Source organism: Austrofundulus limnaeus, unplaced genomic scaffold (genome assembly GCF_001266775.1).
Source record: "Austrofundulus limnaeus strain Quisiro unplaced genomic scaffold, Austrofundulus_limnaeus-1.0 Scaffold31, whole genome shotgun sequence".
Taxonomy (NCBI): domain Eukaryota; kingdom Metazoa; phylum Chordata; class Actinopteri; order Cyprinodontiformes; family Rivulidae; genus Austrofundulus; species Austrofundulus limnaeus.
This window is the reverse complement of record NW_013952433.1, coordinates 752,988-772,111: the sequence shown is the minus strand read 5'-3', so window position 1 is coordinate 772,111 and position 19,124 is coordinate 752,988. Positions and strand designations below refer to the sequence as shown.

The 19,124-nt window shown below is 35.8% G+C and overlaps 1 protein-coding gene across 2 annotated transcripts in view; it reads left to right on the top strand.

Moving 5' to 3' along the window:
• furinb (furin (paired basic amino acid cleaving enzyme) b) overlaps window positions 1–19,124 on the top strand; it is an 86,558-nt gene that overhangs the window by 24,269 nt on the left and 43,165 nt on the right. For both annotated transcript variants that reach the window (XM_014005532.1, XM_014005530.1), the window contains exon 3: window positions 13,361–13,459. In XM_014005532.1, the coding sequence (XP_013860986.1) occupies window positions 13,361–13,459 (99 nt within the window). The remainder of the gene's footprint in view (window positions 1–13,360; window positions 13,460–19,124) is intronic.

Here is a 19,124-nt window from a genome sequence, read left to right as displayed (position 1 = left end):
TATATATATACAATTTTTTTACAAAACAATATAGTAAAGTTTATAACCTGTGACAGCCTGTCCCCAATAAAAAGTCTAATTTATTTGCTRAAATGTAAAGATGGTGGGTGTTTGATCCTCTAGTGTTAGTGTTTTTAGTTTAGGATTTGCTTATACATGGATGTGTTGGATATTTTTATACGTCTTGAGTCTTTTTGTGCTGTCACTCATAATAATCCTGCACCTTAAGGTGCTATCCCTTCAGTTTGGGCACAAAGCCAGCTCTCTTGCTGGATATTCCAGGCTGCAACAAGGATGTTCAAGGCTCAAGTTTCGATTGTCGGTACACAAAGAGCACAATTCTCAAATGGAAGATGTTTTGATGTCTTCAAGTCTCTGTACTTTTGAGGTTCAAGGAAGGGCTGTGATGCTCCYTGAATTTGAATGAGTTTTAGTTCAAATATGCCCAGATCCCTCCTCCCCTGAAGTCTGCTTGCGCTTATATTTTAATGACCATTGCACCCTTTTATCTTTTAAATGAGAGCCATGAGAGTCTTTTACTAAATTTGTTGTGAGGTAATATATTAATTTAAGTTCCAAATACACTTCTTGGTATGCACAAGAAGTCTTAGAATATGCATTTAAAATAAATCTTCAGATTTAAAAAACACTGCAATGATGCATGTATGCAATAATGGTGCATGGGATAATTTGCTAAGGGGCACACTAACACAGACAAAGACATGGGCTAAAACATCATCACTCACCTTTTGCCTTTTGATGGACATTAATAATTTGGAAATTTCACCCTACCGCATTAAATGCATATATTTGATTTTTCAATCAGAATAGATGAGTTTACAGAAATAAACATGAAATAAAGAAACATGTAAGCACTCGTAAGGCAATTAATATTTATTTTGAATACATTAAGTATATAATGTGTGCAATTTTGATAAGAGGTCCAAATGATGAAGCTGTCTTTGGTGTGCTGCTGACCCTGAGCAGGAAACTGCCCAATGATGCAGGGAAAGTGCACAACAGTATCACTGCATCTCAGAAAAATGCTTCAAAGATGGAATCCACAATGTCCTGGCATTCTGAAGATAAATGGGATTGTGTTTAATGTGTTCACATACAGACTGAATCTGTCAACAGACAGAGGAAYATGCCAACGCTTTACAGAAAAGTATCAACATGAGAGAGTAGATAAAGTATAACTACTGAACTTGTCTGTATTAATAGATGAAACCAGAAGACAAATCACTGGAGTTGAAAGAAACAAAACTAAAGAGATTAAACTGAAAAGAAATAAATTGAAATSCAAGTGGAACCTATTTACTTCAGTTCCTCCAAACTAGTGCGACAGAGCTTGACAGACTCTGTACAGGCACCAGCAAATTCAGCAAGTGTGGAAAAGGACAGTTGGTTGAGTTACACACTGCAAATGAATAATCCAACAGCCTTACAAAATCCCAGCGCTCCATAGCAGACCACCATGTGAAAAATAAGCCCAAAGGGGGCAGCTGGAGGCTGGAGTTGACTTTCTTTATTGACCTCATCAGACACGGTGAGTTGTGACAGATGTGTAAAAGTGCAAGTGTGTAAGTTTGCCTGCACACAAGTGTTTCTTCATCGTTCTGTGATGTATAAATGAAAATGTCTGGTGAATTTCTCTTGGGGTCTGTTTTTAATGCAACACAGTTGCATTTTTTCTGTCTGAAAGTGTTGAAAGTTTCCATCTTAAAGAGCTGAGCCCTTGAAGTGAAGGGCACCTACTAGGTAGAGGATATTTTGCATGTTTTTTAAGTATCTCTCGTTACTGCTGCTGTATATGCATAGCAGTTTTTGTCTTTCCACTTGCTTGTATAGATAAATTGACTGATCTAAGCCTATGAAAAATCAATAGGACGTAGCTTTGAGTGCTCTTCATATTGATTTTTCTTGGAGTGGAGTCTTGCACGAACAAGAAGTTGGGGTTTTATCCTGTGAACAAAAAATTTGGGTACCAATACAAACACGAAGTTGTATTTTGTGTCGGTGTGGGTGTGTGTGTTAAGGGCTCTTGTGTTTTTTGACAAGTATTCTGAGTACTGTGCTGCCTGATCAGACAACTGATTGAAGTGGCTTGCCAMATTGATGGTCAGCAACATTTTCTTTTTTTAAGATCATCTTTTCTCCTGGGCAATAGCTAACCATGAATTCTGCAAACTAGCAGACACCCAAAACCTCTGCTTTTACAGAGCAGATGTAAAAGCCATGCTAATACTGTTAATCAATGAATTGGATTACTATTACCAAGCTGTTACTTGCTACCTTAATTCAAATGGAGTTGGTGTTGGTGTGCACAGTTTTTCTCACACTGACACAGAAATCTCTCTTAGTTTTTGTAAAATAAATAATGCATAGGTATGATGTTTGACGTCTGAAGTTAAATTTATCTGATTTTGTTACCTTGTTAGAACTTAAAACCTTTTTTAGTCCTGATTTATAATACTTTAGAAATCAAAGTGGTTGGACTCTGGTCTTTTTTTCTCACAACTTTGTGTTTTGTTTCTGCATGTGTGCGTGTATGTGCATGTTTTGGTAGTTTGATGAAGTCAAGTGGTGCTTGTGTGCTGTGGAGAATTGCTATTAATTTTTTACAACATGGCAATCAAGGCGACTTTCTGTCTTGAGGCATAAACTAAAAGCTAACTACCCTCATGTTATACTAGTGCTACTATTGAATACTAAACACTGCAACATAATTACTATTGCAGAAAATGTATTTGGAGTGCAATTTTTTCACTAATTTCAGTGTATTTTTATGTATTGTTTCTCTTAATTTATATAATACAATATGCCATTGCTTTGTCTCTATTGATTGTGCTTGATTGTGGTAGCATATAATCAATGTGCTTTTGGCGTCCAATAAGCACTAATCCTGATCATTTGTTCAGAGTTTTATTTGCTCTACTCCTCATTGTGGCTGGAAATTTAACCCAATTTGATCTAAACTCTTTACTTTTCACAAAAGTCGCTTTCATGTATCTTAACATATCTGTTTTCCCCACGGTAAGAGAAAGAGGCCCCATGTGACTCCAGGTTCAGGGAAGAAACTTTTTTTTTACCTGTGAATTTTAATGTGTTAGTTTGTCTTTCATCCTGGCTTTCTTTTGTTGTTTGCTGTGTTTGCCATCTTGTTTTGCTTTGAATTCATTTCCTGCTCAGTGCGTGGTAATAGAAACATTTTATGGAGTGATGCCTAGCRTTTTTCCCCCTCGGGCATGTCAGAGCCTTGCTCTGTAAGATCAGAGCAGGTTAAGTTACTGAATTTACCAATCCAAYAAGAAGCCACAGAAGCAGTATTCAACTCTTGTCTTCATAAATATTGAACACTCTTGTAAAGCATACACTTTAACATGGTTGTGTACTCAATTATTTTGCACATAACTGTGACCAAAGAAATTGAGGATAGATGTATTGATAAACTGATGATGTATGCTAAATGTAAAATAAAAAAATTAAGAGTGATAATAAAGTAATATATGCCACTCACACATATGCACATACGTACACACATTCACATGCAAGAACTTATCTCTCAGACGCTTATTCTTACAGCTGTTCTTTAAAAACTTTGCTGTGTATTTTTTTTACTTTGAACTTGAGTGTTTGTGAGTTTGGGGAGCTAGCTGGATCTGTCTTAGTTAAGAGGGTTTGGCTGAGTGATGATGACACTTGTTTTCTTGGTTTGTGTTTTGGGTGGTGTGTGTGTGTGTGTGTGTGTGTGTGTGTGTGTGTGTGTGTGTGTGTGTGGTTTCAGCTCTGCCCCTATCTGTTCTCTCAAAAGTCACATATCAGCAATTCTACATTTGTCCACATTTTTTTCAGTCTATGGCAGATGTATAATATTCACCAACTTTGACAGTTTAATCTTTGTTCTAATCTAATCTAACATAAAGCATATTTCATCAGAGCATAAAAGTTACTTGACTTATTTATATTGAGGACTTAAATCACATAAAGGCTGTATGTCAACTTTGATAAAGATTTTTGGAACATTAGCCTTTATGGAGCGAAGAGGTGTATAAATTCAGTTTTATGATGATATAAGATAAAGGTCAAGCATCATTGGGGACTCRGTATTTTTGCCCTTTTAGGACAATTGCCTTTTGTACTCATTAGTTTTCCACCTCCATTTATTGGTTCTCCTGTGGTAAGTTTCCTTTTTCCTGTCACACTTTCATTTCTCTTCTTTTCTGTTATTTTCTGCTTGTGCCCTATTTTGTCTTTATAGAAATAAGCCTAGATGGATACTCCACAGTTTAGCACATATTTGCCTTAAAGGTCTTTGGTCTTTTTTCTAACTGCTCATTCAAGTCCTTTTTTTTATTTTGATTTAAGAACACTCGTTTAATAYTCCATATCCATTTTCACACCTTTTATGCCACCTCTGATTTATTACTTGACAAGTACTGCAGGAATGATTTTTTAATTGAAATTTTGTTAAATATTTGCTTTCAGCCACATACTTAAGCCAGAACTGTTTTTTATGGTTTAGTTTTTTTTTTTTTTTTGCCGAAACAGTAAGTCTCTTGAGCTAGTAAATAGAATTAAAGCTAAGATGAAAACAAATAATTGCCCTTCATTTGAAAACACTCAATTAGCTTCTTTTTCATGAGAAAATAATGAGCTATTCCCAAAAAGCAGAACCCCAAAGTTGCAGCTGTAATTAGTCCAAAAGGCGGCAGCCTGTTGGCTCGGTAGGCGCCAGCAACATAGCTGTTTTTCTTTTAGCCAAGGAGGAAATTTCACACCATACAAATTCACAAGAATATATTTGCTGTATCTGCAGATAAAGCATAGAGCTTTCTGAGTTTTTTTGATTCTGTGCTTCATGTGAATAAGCAACACAATAAAAGAAAAGGCTACATTGATAAAAGGGGAAGTTTAAGAAAGGTGAAGGCTGGTGGGCTTTGTGGCAATAAATGAGCTCTGCTGCGCATCTGACGTTTCTATTTTAGATCTGTATAACAAGTGTCATCTAGCAGTTTTTAAAAGCAGAAGAGCAATGTGTTTCTCATATCTTTCTGACTGTTGTCCATCAATTTGTGTTAAATAGTATGAGGTATAACAAACTGAATTTAGCAGTTCTTTATGTAAGATAAATTACTATCATTTTACCGCTGTCATAACTCAACCATTAGTGTCAGTAACTCTTTTTGAAAAATAGGTTGAATTGAGTCAAACTCGAAATCTCCTAATCTGCTTCTGTGCACTTCCCTGAATGTGAAAGACAATACTTCATGCCAAATTTTGCCACCAACAAGCTCAGGAGGATGGATCTTGTTGGACACTGCACATTTGTATTCAGTCTGCAAGCTTGATGAATACAAACATTCAAAACCTGGACTGTGTTTTTCAACTACATGCTCTCAGAATGTACAGTTTTTATAAACCCACTCTTTAAATTTTGGAAGTCCTTCTGCAGAGTTACAGTTTGGTGATAAGAAAAAAAAATCTATTTTAGTATGTACCTTTTCTGTCGACTCGCAACAGCCTCAGACAGGCACAAAAAAGGCAGACATTTTCAGCAATTGCTGCACAAACGTTTGTCCTCACGAACTTGAGTGGGAAGTTTTTCCATGTGTGATGTCACCTTCAAAAAGGTGCCTGACTTCTTTTATTCATGTAATGTGTGACGTAAAACAACGTTAGGCCGTGGTCTGGTAAATGCTTACTGAATTTCGGTTTTCATCCCCTCAGATCTGAGACCAATCTTCTTTGGCCAGTATTGACAGCCACCATGTCGAAATGTGATCTGGAGTCAGGACAGTCGATTTAGCATGGAGCAGAACAAGACACAGCAGAGTTTGGAATGTAGCAGACAAACCATGACATTACTTCTAGTCACCTTGAAGTCTTCACAGAACATACTAATATTTGCGGAGAGATTACATTCTCTCATAGGATGTTGAAAGATTTTAAGAGTGTGACCTCTGTAGAACACCTTGCAGTAAACCTGGTCCTTTCACTTTTACTGCCCAACCCTAGAAGATAGATAGAAAATAAAAAAACATGGAAGTAAAAGGACTGACAGAGAAATAAATATCTAAATGGAAAAATGCCGATGTGTTGAGTGGGCAGTGCAACTGGTTGATGCCTCTCTGTTGCCTCACATAGCTCTTAGACTGACAGAATGCTTTTGAAAAGCAATCTTAATGTCAGATGCACTCAAGTTCAGCCAATGTGTAAACTCCCACGTCCGTCTGTGTCTTACACAAGTGCTCACTCTTATAAGTTCAAAGTTGTTGGAATTACAAGCTTGAAATACTTGACATTCACATTAGATGGTCTCAGTTTAGACAAATCTCAGTTCATACCATGCCATTTTAAATTAATTTCTTCTCATGACTTCACAGAAGGTTTTTATACAAAATCCTTGATTTTTTTTTTTTTTTTGTGGCAAATATAAATTAATCTATTAATTTACATGTGTCAGATTCACAATGAACCTCTAAAAAGTCACCACCGCAGTCCCAATATGGATGCTGTGGTTTTATTTGSCTTTTAGGCTGCCTGTTTATGCCTTTTGTCATCCTCTCAAAGGTCTGCAGCTCAGTGGGTGGCGTCGATGGAAATCACTGAACTTTTGTAAGTTCAAAGATGACGTGCTTGACAACAGGGAAACAACAGCAGTAAAACTGATATTGTTTCTYCAGTGTAATTCTGTTACTCCATATGTGTGTTTGGTTTACCAAATATGATACAGTATGTAAATATAAAACATATTTGTATATAAAAATATAGCAATAATATAAAAATCTATGTTAACTTTAAGTATGCATGGCTATTGCTATAGTTTTGATAGCTGTGTATGGTCATTTTCAGTTGTAGTAGTCTAAATTATTATTACGTTTTCCCTAGTCAGGATTGGTAACATAATGTTATATAATAAAGATCTCAAAAACAACTTTTTGGGATCATTAATATTTACTGAAACTAATCTCTCTTGGGATGTAATATCATTCATTGTTTTAAAGACTATTTACTGTAAATTCACCAATAAGTTGATTTAATGCTTATCACTGCAACATTATTTAAGAAATCATAGTTAATGACKACGTTTTATATGAAGAAATATGGTTTTTATTTCAAATACACATGTAAATTGTATAAAGCTTAATGAAACTTTTGGGATGACAAAAATCTTGCCAATAATAAACAACTAAAACACACTTAGCATTCTGATTGGCCTCTGCTGCCACACATTTTTTTTCAGTAGTCTGGTGATCAGAACATCTTAAGGAAAAAAAATAAAAATAAAACTAGATTCAAATCAGACGTATTACAGTTTTAGGATCACTGCAGTAAGTCAGTAAATCCAGAAATCACTTAAAACACATGRGACTAATTCCTAATTTTTCATGTTGCGGCTATAAGCTTTACAAACTGACAACAATTATAAATTTAAGTATCACAGAAAATTAGTGAACTTCAGCATGAATTGAAAGCATGAAAACTTTGAACTTCCCTCATAACCACTGTGGTTATTCAGAGAAAAAGAATAATAATTACTTCTTCTTAGTTTACCATATCCATTGAAAGTGGTCCTTTATTTGTTCTTTTGCAAATACATTTCTATCTTTTCTTTCTTTATGGACTTCTGTAAATTATACTTATGAATTAGATATAAATAGAAATGCATTTGTTTCTTTGAATCTTCAATACACTMACCTCAAAACCGTTCCTAATTAACCCCTTATTGCTCTTGATGTCTTATCTTAATTCATCCTCTTCGTGTTGACACAGAAAATCTTTTTATTCACTCTAATTTGAGCCAAKATTTTCTGCTGAAGTCATCAGGGAGACCGCTGCTGAAGTTTTATAGCCTTTTTCCATTTTGGCTTATTTTTTATTAAACAAATTAATGGCACAGTTCAGTATGCAGCGTGTTGTTGCCAAAAACATGCATGTAAGGTTAATTTGTAACTTTAAATTGTCACAGGATGTAAGTGAGAGTGTGAGTGGTTGTCTATTTTGAATGTGGCCCTGTGATGGACTGGTGATCTTTTCAGGGTGCAGCCTAATGACCATGGATGGATGGATGGATGGATGGATGGATGGATGGATGGATGGATGGATGGATGGATGGATGGATGGATGGATATGATGTTGCTGATCTAAGATGAAATAAGATAAAGTGGTTTCAAGACAGTGTAATTTTTCACAATAGAAATGTATGTTTTATCATTTGAAATATGTGTCTCACATCTAATCAGGGATAAAGTCATATATGGTTAACTKAACTGAACACATTTTGGGAGTAGCTTTGCTAGCGTGCAGAAAGAAACAAAGCATTTTTGTTTTTCTGATGAAAACTATTTGTTCATACTTCTCAGAAAAATTCTTCAAAGCATTCATCAWAATTTGGCCAAATGCAGTGATCACAAATTTTACAACCAATGCKCAGTAGGCCCCTATATTTTACTACAGTACTTTACAGGTTAATCATCAGTTTTGATGCTGTTTTTCTTAATGCCACTCTCAACACTGCATGTGGAATCAGCATTAATCCCCAAGTAAACAACTAAACACTTCCATGAATTGATAATGTGCTACTGTATAGAAATTCTAAAAATACCTCCTACTTTCTGATAAAGATCAACATTTTCACAACTTCTGAAACTAGTTTACCACACATTTTATCTTTTGGATTTATTTTCCTCAAATGTTAAGGATTGTTTTAACTCCCCTGTCCTTCCTCCACTTGAAAAAAACAAGATTTGTCATCWGTACTTCTCACCTACACCCATGCATCCATTCCTCAGCAGTATCCTCTGAGCATTAGACCTGTGGAAATGTAGTTACAAGATGCTTAAAAAAACTGAAGGTGGTTTTAAAGGTCTGAAGCAGTGTCTGAATCACTTGGAGATGGCCTTGATACCATTACCAAYTATGTGACAGACTACATCAGATTTTGTGTGGAGCATATCTTCCAGGACAGTGTGCTTTTCCTAAAAAATAAAAAATAAAAATCTGTATTACCACTGACTTGAAGGAGCTGCTGAACAAGAAGAAGAAAGCCTTCAGGGAAGTAGACAGAATTATTGAGGTGTGCAGAGACAGCTATGAGACAGACTAAAAGAGGTGTACAGGAAAAAGGTGAAGAGCAAATTCTAACAGAATAATGTTTGGGTTGGGTGGTCAGGGATAAAAAAAAAATAGAGCAATCTCCTCACCTGTATCTAAGCACAAAAACCTCACGTCATTGCTAGACCCACAGCTTAWCTTTAACTTTTCATAGTCTCACAAAGCCTAAGAAGCATTTTACCCCACACTAGAACACACTAAAACCCTTCCCTTCCTTCTCCAACAATCATGTGAAGACAGAGTTAAAGAGGGTGAACTTGAACAATGTTGAACATCCAGATGATGTCAGCCTCATCATGTTAAAACCAGTGTGAAATATGTGTTATAACCACAGAAACCTTTCTCAGTAATCAAAGATTTTAGGTTGTCCCTTCCTTTGCTGCTTTCATTATGACCACAGGAACCAATAACTAAACTAGTTTACAGGAGACAAATTTCACTCTTAAAATGGTCCTGATAGAGAGATAAAAAGTCAAATTACCCTGAACCCTAAACTCTTGATTACTGGATTGAAGGTTTAAAGTGCAAATAAATACAATTATAAACATTAGAAATGTTGGACATAAGATGATTTACATTTATAAAACTAGCAACAGCATGTGTTTTTGCTGTAAAGGACAGTTTTTTCTGGACAAGGAACTAACTAACTTAATTATAAATCACAAAAAACATGTTCACAAAGCTAAACATGTCAACATCTATCTACATTTACTTCTGAAGCCAACTCTTATATTGTCACAGATCACAAAAAAAAAACTTTTCTCCATCCACTCCTCTCCTTCAGCCTTGAAAAATAGTTTGAGATATTCAGGTTTCGAATAGTATTGGTTAACCTCAGTCAGCCCATGGTTCCTGTGTTGAAAAAGACATGCCTGTCTTTTTTAGTACCAGAAAAATCTCATCCATCTGCCCTGAATTACAAATAAACCAATTGCTAAAACTTCCTAAATCATAAAGGTTCCAGGGAAGCTGTTATGTCTCATTCAAGTAAGCTCTTAAGCACCTCACTGCAGGTTGCTTAACTTCTTTCCTGGTCAACATCTGCTTGTTTCAACATGCACACTTCAATATTCACAATGCATGGAGTGCTGTTAGGATCATGTTGTTTGATTTCCACTGTATGTTTAACACAATTTAGCTGCAAAGCTTAAGAAAAACCTCCAGAAAATACAAGTTGATCCTCCACAGATGCCTGGATTATTGACTACCTGCCAGGTGAACTACAGTTTAAAAGACACAAAGGTTATGTGTCTAACAGGCGGTCAGAAACCCAGGAGCACTTTAGAGGAAATAAATCTTACCATTTTATTTTGATACAAACCTCAGACCTTTGTGCAATTCAGTCTTTTTATCTGCAAAAATACTCCGCAGACTCTGCGTTTGTGGAGTGTTATGTGGTGTCTGAGGAGGCAGGGTACAAAAAGGTGGAGGGGTGCTTTACAGCATGGTGTGCAAACATCCACCTTGTCTTAAATCTAAACAAAGCAAATGAGCTGATTATGGATTTTAGAAAGTCTATTAAGCCAGACTTTGTTTCCATCTTGGGAAAAGACTTTTTGGTGTTTACCTAGACAATTGACCAAAGTACAATATAATTTGCATTTGTTTGTTGAGGCAGCAGTTGATTAAAAATGTTTATTTGCTAGAGACATCTTTGTAGCCCCTAGAGCTGATCTGCTAAGACTAAATGAATGCATGTAAAAGATAGAACTGGAAATGAAGCAACTAAAGTATGAGATGGCAACTCTTGGCAGTGTCCAGTGAGGGGTGTAAAGGGCAGTGTGCCTCTAATGCAGATTCAGAGCACACCGGCAGAGTGACTAATGACCTACAGTACTCTCAATTATTATCACTGCCACACATTCACACACAGAGACTCACACAAACCCCATATGATTCACTCTTGTTTAAGCTTTGTAGATGTATGACTCAGCCACAGCTTTCTTTCTCCATCTCAATTTCCCAAGACCCTTAGACTCTAGTTCTAAATGAGAACATCAGCACTCTGGGAAATAGGTTTGTCCCCCAGAAAAGCTGCCCCTGTGCAGCGCAAATTAGCTTTATGCCCTGCCACAATCAATGTGAAAGTGGGTCTCATTAATTCCTAGGGTCATATCTTTCATCAGACTGCAGCCTTATATCATGCAGACACAACCCTCCTTTATGCTTTCACGTTATTTTGAAACAAAATATTTGTAAGATCCTTCAGCATCAGTTAAGGAACAGGCATGACCTGGTCACCAGTGAGCATGTCCTGTTTTCATTCTGCAATAAAAATGTACTTTTTTGGTAGTCTTTTTGTAGCATTAGCTTTATTACTGGCAACGCTTGCTTGAAACAAATATTTAATACATCTTTGTGTTTAATATGTATACATGCCCATGCAATGTAAATCAAACTATTTTTTCTCCAGAGATTAAAGATTCATTTCACAGACCTCTCCTCACAAAAGTACTCTTATTAATCTTTTCTATCCATAATTGCTTGCAGTAAAAATGATAATTTCTTCATAAAACTGAGTAATTAAATTCTGATCCTCACTTGGTTTAAATGGAAACTTACAGCAAGTGAATTAAATTCAAGTCCTAATCACAAATATTAGACAAGGAAAGTCAAATTGGCTTGGATGGAATGGCAGCTTTATATTTGTGCTGCCAGGCTTGGCCCTCGAGATCGAGCCTCCAGTCTGGGCGCCTTCTAGACAGGCTGCCTCCAGAATATCCCTGCAGCCCCAGGAGAGCCTTCTATCCTGCTGCGTCTGCTCTTCTTGCTCCTCACACACATCCATCCTGCCCGGTCGGCCTGTCAAACCCTGGGTCTCCTCCAACCCTTCTACCTCTCTTCGTTGTCCCCACCCCACTCCCTCCACCTCTTCCCCATCTCTTCCTCCGCTCCACTGGGCTTGTGAAGGTGAGCCAGTCCCCGGTGGCGCCACTGTACAGATTGCAATGCTTCCTCCTCAAATGGTGGCTGCTCTCTTGTGAATACACTCATTTAAAAGAGTGGCTGGGTTGTTCCTCATCTTTGTCTTACTTCATCTTTTGTTTTGCTTTTTCTATCTATTAGAACACACTTCTTACATGCCCTTATTATTTAGTCTATCAGGCTGTCAGGTCAACTGGGGGAAGCTCAGGCTGCTGGGAGTGTTGCCTAATAGCAAGGCTAATGAAACATAAGCACCCCCAGAGGTTTTAGACCAGCTTAGTGACAGCTGTCATCCAATCACTTGTCCTTTAAAGCTCTTTTATAAGAAAGATGTAAGAGGAGCAATGACAAAAAAAGATTAAAAATGTTTCAGAAATGCTGTTACAAATCTTATAAGTCTTATAAGTCTGTTATATCTGCAAGATTTTCACCTGTCACTGTAATTTTGTTGAATTTATCTTGAATAGTTTTTTTAAGAATGAATGTAAAAATAACCCAAGACATGAAAATATTGTTAGTTACCCAAGGGTTTTAACTTTTTTGTACAACTTTTAACAGTTTTGAAACCTAATTAATGATGTCAGACTCCAAAAGTTATTTTAATTTTGCTGACTGTCTTTGGCTAAGATTCACAGGATTTTGTGTGAATGAAATTCATTCAACAGTTGCTTATTTAGATTTTCATGATGACAAAATCCTCAGATTTCCAATTGTGTACACTGCAAAAAATGTCCACCTAACCAAGTTTTAAAATCTTATATCCAGCCAAAAAGTCCTTTTGATCTTGTTTTGAGACTGACTTACTAAAAAAGAACTGATTGTGTAAGAATAATAATCTTGTTTTCAGAATATGTAAGATTATTTGTCTTGTTAGTCTGAATGTATGACTCAAATTAAGTCAAAAATTTATTCCAATCGAGTAAGAAAATTGTACTTGGTAAGATTCTTAAAATATTTGATTTGACTCAATTTTTTCTTATTTCAAGAATCTTACAAAGTAAAATTTTCTTACTCCATTGGCAGAAATTTTTGACTTAATTTGAGTCAAATTTTCAGACTAACAAGARAAATAATCTTACACATTCTGAAAACAAGATGATGATTCTTACACAATCAATTCTTGTTTAGTAAATCAGTCTCAAAACAAGATCAAAAAGACTTTTTGGCTGGATATAAAATTTCAAAACTTGGTAAGATGAACAGTTTTTGCAGTGTATATCGGTTTTTTAATATAAACTTGGTTTTTGGTGAGCTGCACTACCCCACTGTCCTGTTYTTGCAGGTTGTTTCACTGCCTCTCCCGTTTGTCTTTCTCCAGGTTTTTGGAGATTATTATCACTTCAGGCACTATGCTGTGGAGAAGAGGGCATTGTCAGGCCACAATGGGATGCACATCAAACTGCAAAAAGAACCACAGGTAAGACTGCTGTCAGCTCTGACACAACACACTGTGGCACTCCTTGTTGGCAACAAAGGGACAAAAGACAGATTGAATAGCACAGCTTCTGTGTATAAATCACTAGAGATAATGGGATGGCAGCATTAATGACAGCTTGTCAAACTCTGTTTACTTAGACAGACAAATGTGGATTTTAATTTGTCCCCCTAACCCAACCAACGATACCACTTAAAATAATATTTGATATTAATCACAATAAAGGTAAAAAAAAAACAAGATTTGTTGTTTAAATTATAAGTGCAATCTCTGGACATTTGATTTTATGTAACTCTGAAAATGTTCACGCTCTGCACACCAGATGTTGTTCAGAAAGTGCAAAAGTGCCATGTAGAGCAATGATTTTTTTTCCTACCAGGGGTTTGAAGACAAAACAATTTATTTTGTATCTGAGTTGTTGTTGAGCAAAAGGGCAAGTCTGGTTATTCTCATCAATTCCCAGCAGCCTATGTTGATTCTATTGCTCTAGCTATAGAGGATTAAAGTTCAAAATATTAAAAATATGCTCTTGTCCTTTTGTACTTCATTCCATTCACAAAAGATCCTAAACTTATCTTTTCATGTAATATTTAATTTGGATGTGCATTTGAATCTCATTTTAAATACAAGAAAACTATGAAAACATACAAATACATTAAATAATGCCTATTTGTTCTTAGTATTCATCTAGTCTTCTTTTACATTGCAGTTGAAATTATTTGATTTATAATTATTGGATTATTGACTTTGGAAATGTTGGATTCATCAGTTTCTTACACTCTAAAATGTATGAGTCTAGGAACTTACTTGTCACCACTTTAAATTGTTCTTATGGCACCGATGCACTTCATAAAGCTGCAACCTAATCTGAAAGCACAATATGCATCTCTAGCCTCTAGGTCAAACCACATTAAAGAGGAAACAATGGTTGAGAAAGCAATATAATGAAATTTTCTAAAGAAAGTCTTCATTAAAAATGGCTATTAAATTTGAACTTTATCCATTACTACACCACTGTCCTATTTAGCCAGCAGGAGATTTGTCAGATATTAACAGAGACCTTAATAAGAAAAAAATGTTTATTTCAAAAGCTCTCGTGATGTAGATATTCTTATAGGCAATTCAGTATGAGTGTTTTTCAGTGATTAAATCAGTTGCAAATGTGCTGGATATTTTTTCCTTATTTCCTCCACCCACACCCCCAATAATAATAATAATAATAATAATAATAATAATAATAATAGTAATAATATTAATAACATTAACACATGAACATTTCTTGTTCCTCTTATAATCCAAGTTAGCCAAAATATGAAAACTGGTCATTTTCCTTTTCCATGCAACTCAACTGGATCCCTTCACGTGTGACTCTCTTCATCACAAGCTGCAGAGCTTGTGATGTTTGTAACATCACATTTTTCATTGAGCTTGTTTGTAACATGATAGAATCATCCATGCATGAACCAGCTGGAACCAAACTTACTGGATAGACAGGTTCATGCCCAAGCTGAATCTAAATGAGAGATGTAAAATTGATCTGAGGTGTTTGCTTAAACTGAACTTATTTTGCATACTTACATTTCTTAGAAAATTATCTATAAAAATTTGTCTTCTCTGAAATTTGCACTTTGCTAATCTGACAATCAGAATGATTGTTTTACAAAATAATCTGTGCAAGCTAACAGAGCCACAGTAATAACCACTGTTGTTCATTTTGATACATCAGCTCTACTTAACCTACAATGTTGAACAACTTTATTATAATTGTCTTCAATCTATCAATTTAGAGTCATGAATATTTTTATTAGGTTTGGCCCGAATCTTACTTTTTGACAACCTGTGAATGGAATGTAAATCTAGTGACACAAGGTATGCCATGATAATTTTTTTATTTTAATGTTTGTGAATGTAGTAGTTCAAAACAGGGCAGGTAATAGCCAATGCTGGTAATATATTTTAAATTTAAAGGCATTTAAGAAACAAGTAATGTAAATCAGTTTCCATTAGAATTATATATTTAGTCAGCTCAATTGCTTTGCCATGAGCACCTTTTTGTTTAAAAGCTCAAATTTAATTTATTAGTCTTCAGAGATGCAGATCATAAGTGTTTTTACCTTGTCAAATCCTAGTGCTTTTTTTATTTTGAAAATAATAATGTAGCTCAGAGCCAACTGCATACCAGCTGCCCCAGCCTCCACTTCCAAACATAGCAGGAAATAAAAACAGGAAACTAGCAAACAGCAGTTCAAGAGCTCATACTTTGGCCATTGTGTTGAGATGCAACCTGATTTAAACATGACAAAAATGTTCTTGACATTTTTCTTCACTAATAAAAATGGGCATATACTAAATTAGAAATGGTTTAAATCAAAAGATTACATCTAAATATTTGTGRGCAAGGTTTCCATATTGTTTACAATGAAACTGAAATTTAAATTTGCAATACAGTTCTAGAGAAAACTAGAGAAAATAGAACAAAAAATGGCAAAACAGAACTGAGTAAAATGATAAGCTGAAAATGTCACTGTTTTAATGAATGGTTTTAAGTTACTTTTACTGCATTCTTATCTGTTGAATGGAAAATGTATTTGTGCACAGGTGCACGACAACAAAAACACCAGAAGAAGAAATAAAGCAAATAGACTAAAGAGAAACAATGTAGTCAGACTGGCTGTTAATATGTCCTCGCACCACGGTCCCTGCAGGCTCTAGCAAGGCCYGCAAGCTCTATGTGGGCCACATGCAAACAAAGGAGGAGAAAGCAGCGGGGTCCAAGATGCACAAAACAACCCCACCCCTGCATGAAGCTTCGACCTAGACAGGCTGCTGTCAGTGTGCTGCGCCTGCCCTGTTRCACTGTATATATAAATATGTTAATAATTCTTTCTTGTCAGTACTGAAATAATGTGGAGCATAAAAAACTTGACGTGCTCAGTGTCAGTTAAATTTATACTTTGTTTATTTAAACCGAGGTATTTTTTGCCAATAGGTGATATGTAACACCCCCCTATGCCTTGTTGCCTAAAAATCTAAACGGATTCCAGAAAATTCCCAAACCCCTCTACCCTGCATTCAGCACTATTAGCTCGCGTGCACATATCTGCTTCAGACACTCCTAATTTTCAGGATTTCTGCCAGMATACTGCCTCCATCACGCTGCTGCCATGTTTGCAATTTTAAAAAATGTGGTATTAAAGCTCTTMTAAAAGGTGCTCAAATAAGAAAAAGAGGTGGTTAGAAAATGAGAACAAAGTCATTCCCTTTGTTGCTAAATGGATATCCCATTTGAGGCTCACAGGTTTTTCTTTTAAAATGAATTTAAAAAAAGGTAAGGAAAGGACAGATGCAGGCTGACACATGCCAAGTCTAAATCTTGTAAGTAAGATATTGTGATGTTCTCTGAGGCCTGTAATGTGAAAGGCTGAGGTGAAATGGGCATTTACAAATCCTAATTAGCTTGATGATTAAAAGATTTCCATCTGGGGGCTGGGAGAGTGCCCTAGGAGTATGATTATGTTATTTGTTTTAAAGGAAAAAAATCTAAAAGGAGAAATCAATGAGCTTTAGCAAGGGCAGTGACAGATCCAATGGTTTTGTCATTGTCACTAGAGAGGGATTAATGATGTGCAATACTGGGTCATAGATCGATGTGCAGCGGTGAAGCACAAAATTCAGAATGAACTGGACAAAATTACTACTGAAATGAGAAATTCAATGGAAATTGTAAGTCTTTCTGGGTCTAGTCACTATCTGTCAAGGACCAAAATTATTAAAATGGACAGTAAAATTCTCTGTTTGCTCCATATATTTGAATTCAGAATAACCAAATGAAAGCATCTTGGAGRGGGAAGTGGAGCCCACAAAAGAGGCAAACACTGTAAATATTGTCTGATATGAAGATATTTTAACAGAGGAGATTCCATCTAACTGGTTCAAAGGAAGTCAATAGTTCAAGTTAACTAAGCATTTGAACCGTCAGCTGTGTGTGTCATTGGGTCTCTGGCTGAGAAGCTACAGCTTTTACCAAAGTTACCTCCCCACCCACACAACAAAAAGCAGAGAAAACCTCAGGCAAAACTCATCCTCTGCCAAAGAATAAAAGAAATATATTGGGAAAAAAACACTGTGATAAAGGTATATACTTAAATGCGACTTTATATTCGTTTGGGTACAAGACTATCTGATCCAATGAAAATATAAAGAAAATGTTGTGCTTCACCAGGTTAAAAACAGATATTTAAAAGATAATAAAAAGCAGAATGGTTGATTTGAATTAGTCACTGCTGAGCTCTAAGCTCGTTACAGTGCTTCCCCATCCTAATCCAGCTTCATCATTTCACACAACCTCCATTGTTCCATTTCCTCTGCTCCATGGCTCTAACATGCAGCTTATCGCCATCCCTTTTTGAATAATCACACAGTGGCAAGATGACATTGGAGGTTGCATAAGCTTCTACCATTATGCTTCCAAGGGTTGTTTGTCATCATTCCTCCACACCCCCGTCTGCTCTATGAGGAAAAGAATTGATTTGTTTTGGGTTGGCTGCTGTTCGCTTTGCATAAAATGCAGTCTGGGACAGTTTGCTGCATTCATGTTTTAAAGGYACTGTACGTTAGATCTTTTGCTTTCCATTTTATTGTCTTCAGTCCTCTGTAACCTCTGCAACAGTTTGTATCRGCTCTAAGAGTATATTTTTATTTGCGGCATGAGCCCATAGTGGATATGGCTGGTAATTTTCTAAATTTGTTATTGCCAGCAAATCTAATAGAGAAACCACAACCAGTAACAGATTGGTTCATCTCTCAGTGCGCTCAGACTTGCTAAGCTTTTCTGTGGCATTCAGCCCTCAGATCCACTGGTTACTATCAAAGTAAATACATTAATTTGATTCGCTGGAGGAACTGGTTAAAAAAAATCTCTGATCATAATTATTGGTGTTTTTGAATTGTGTGTTAAGAATATTGTAAAAGAATGTTCAGAGCTGGGGAACAAAAGACCCTATTGTTTGTAGTAAAAAGACATTCTGATACTGTAAATGTATGCTGTGCACAACAATCTTTCTTTTTTCTGTTGTCTTGATGAATTTAAATTAGCTTCACATAATAAAGGAGCAAGTGGACTCATCTGAGTTTAATTTGCAGTGTTCAAATGAACTCGTTTAACCAACAAATGGGTGATTTATTTCACAAAGGGAGCAGATTGGATCCAAATTCTGTTTTGTAATTACCAATGTTAGAGGGAGATGCTTTAGCTCAGTGGTCAGTGCCACAGTCTAGTAAACCTGGGGCTAGATGTTTGATCCCAGGTTGCTTAAGGAAGGACATCCAGCATTTGCCAAGTCAAAAATGAAAAATAATAATCAGATTGTAGTAATATCAAGATGTTTTAAAGTCTTAAACTTGTCAACATGTTTCTATAAAAATGATCTTATGATAAAATGTACAGAATATATAGAAATAAAGTGAATTTGTGAAAGTAAAAAAATAGARTAATAACACCAAACACAAAAAACATTTTAAGCATGGATTGAATAAATCTGAACAGGGATTTGCAAATGAGGATGGCAACACTATTAATATGCTCACAAAATGTAGTGAGTCATTTTGTTTATACTGTAGGTGATTAAAAGAGGCTAATATATATATA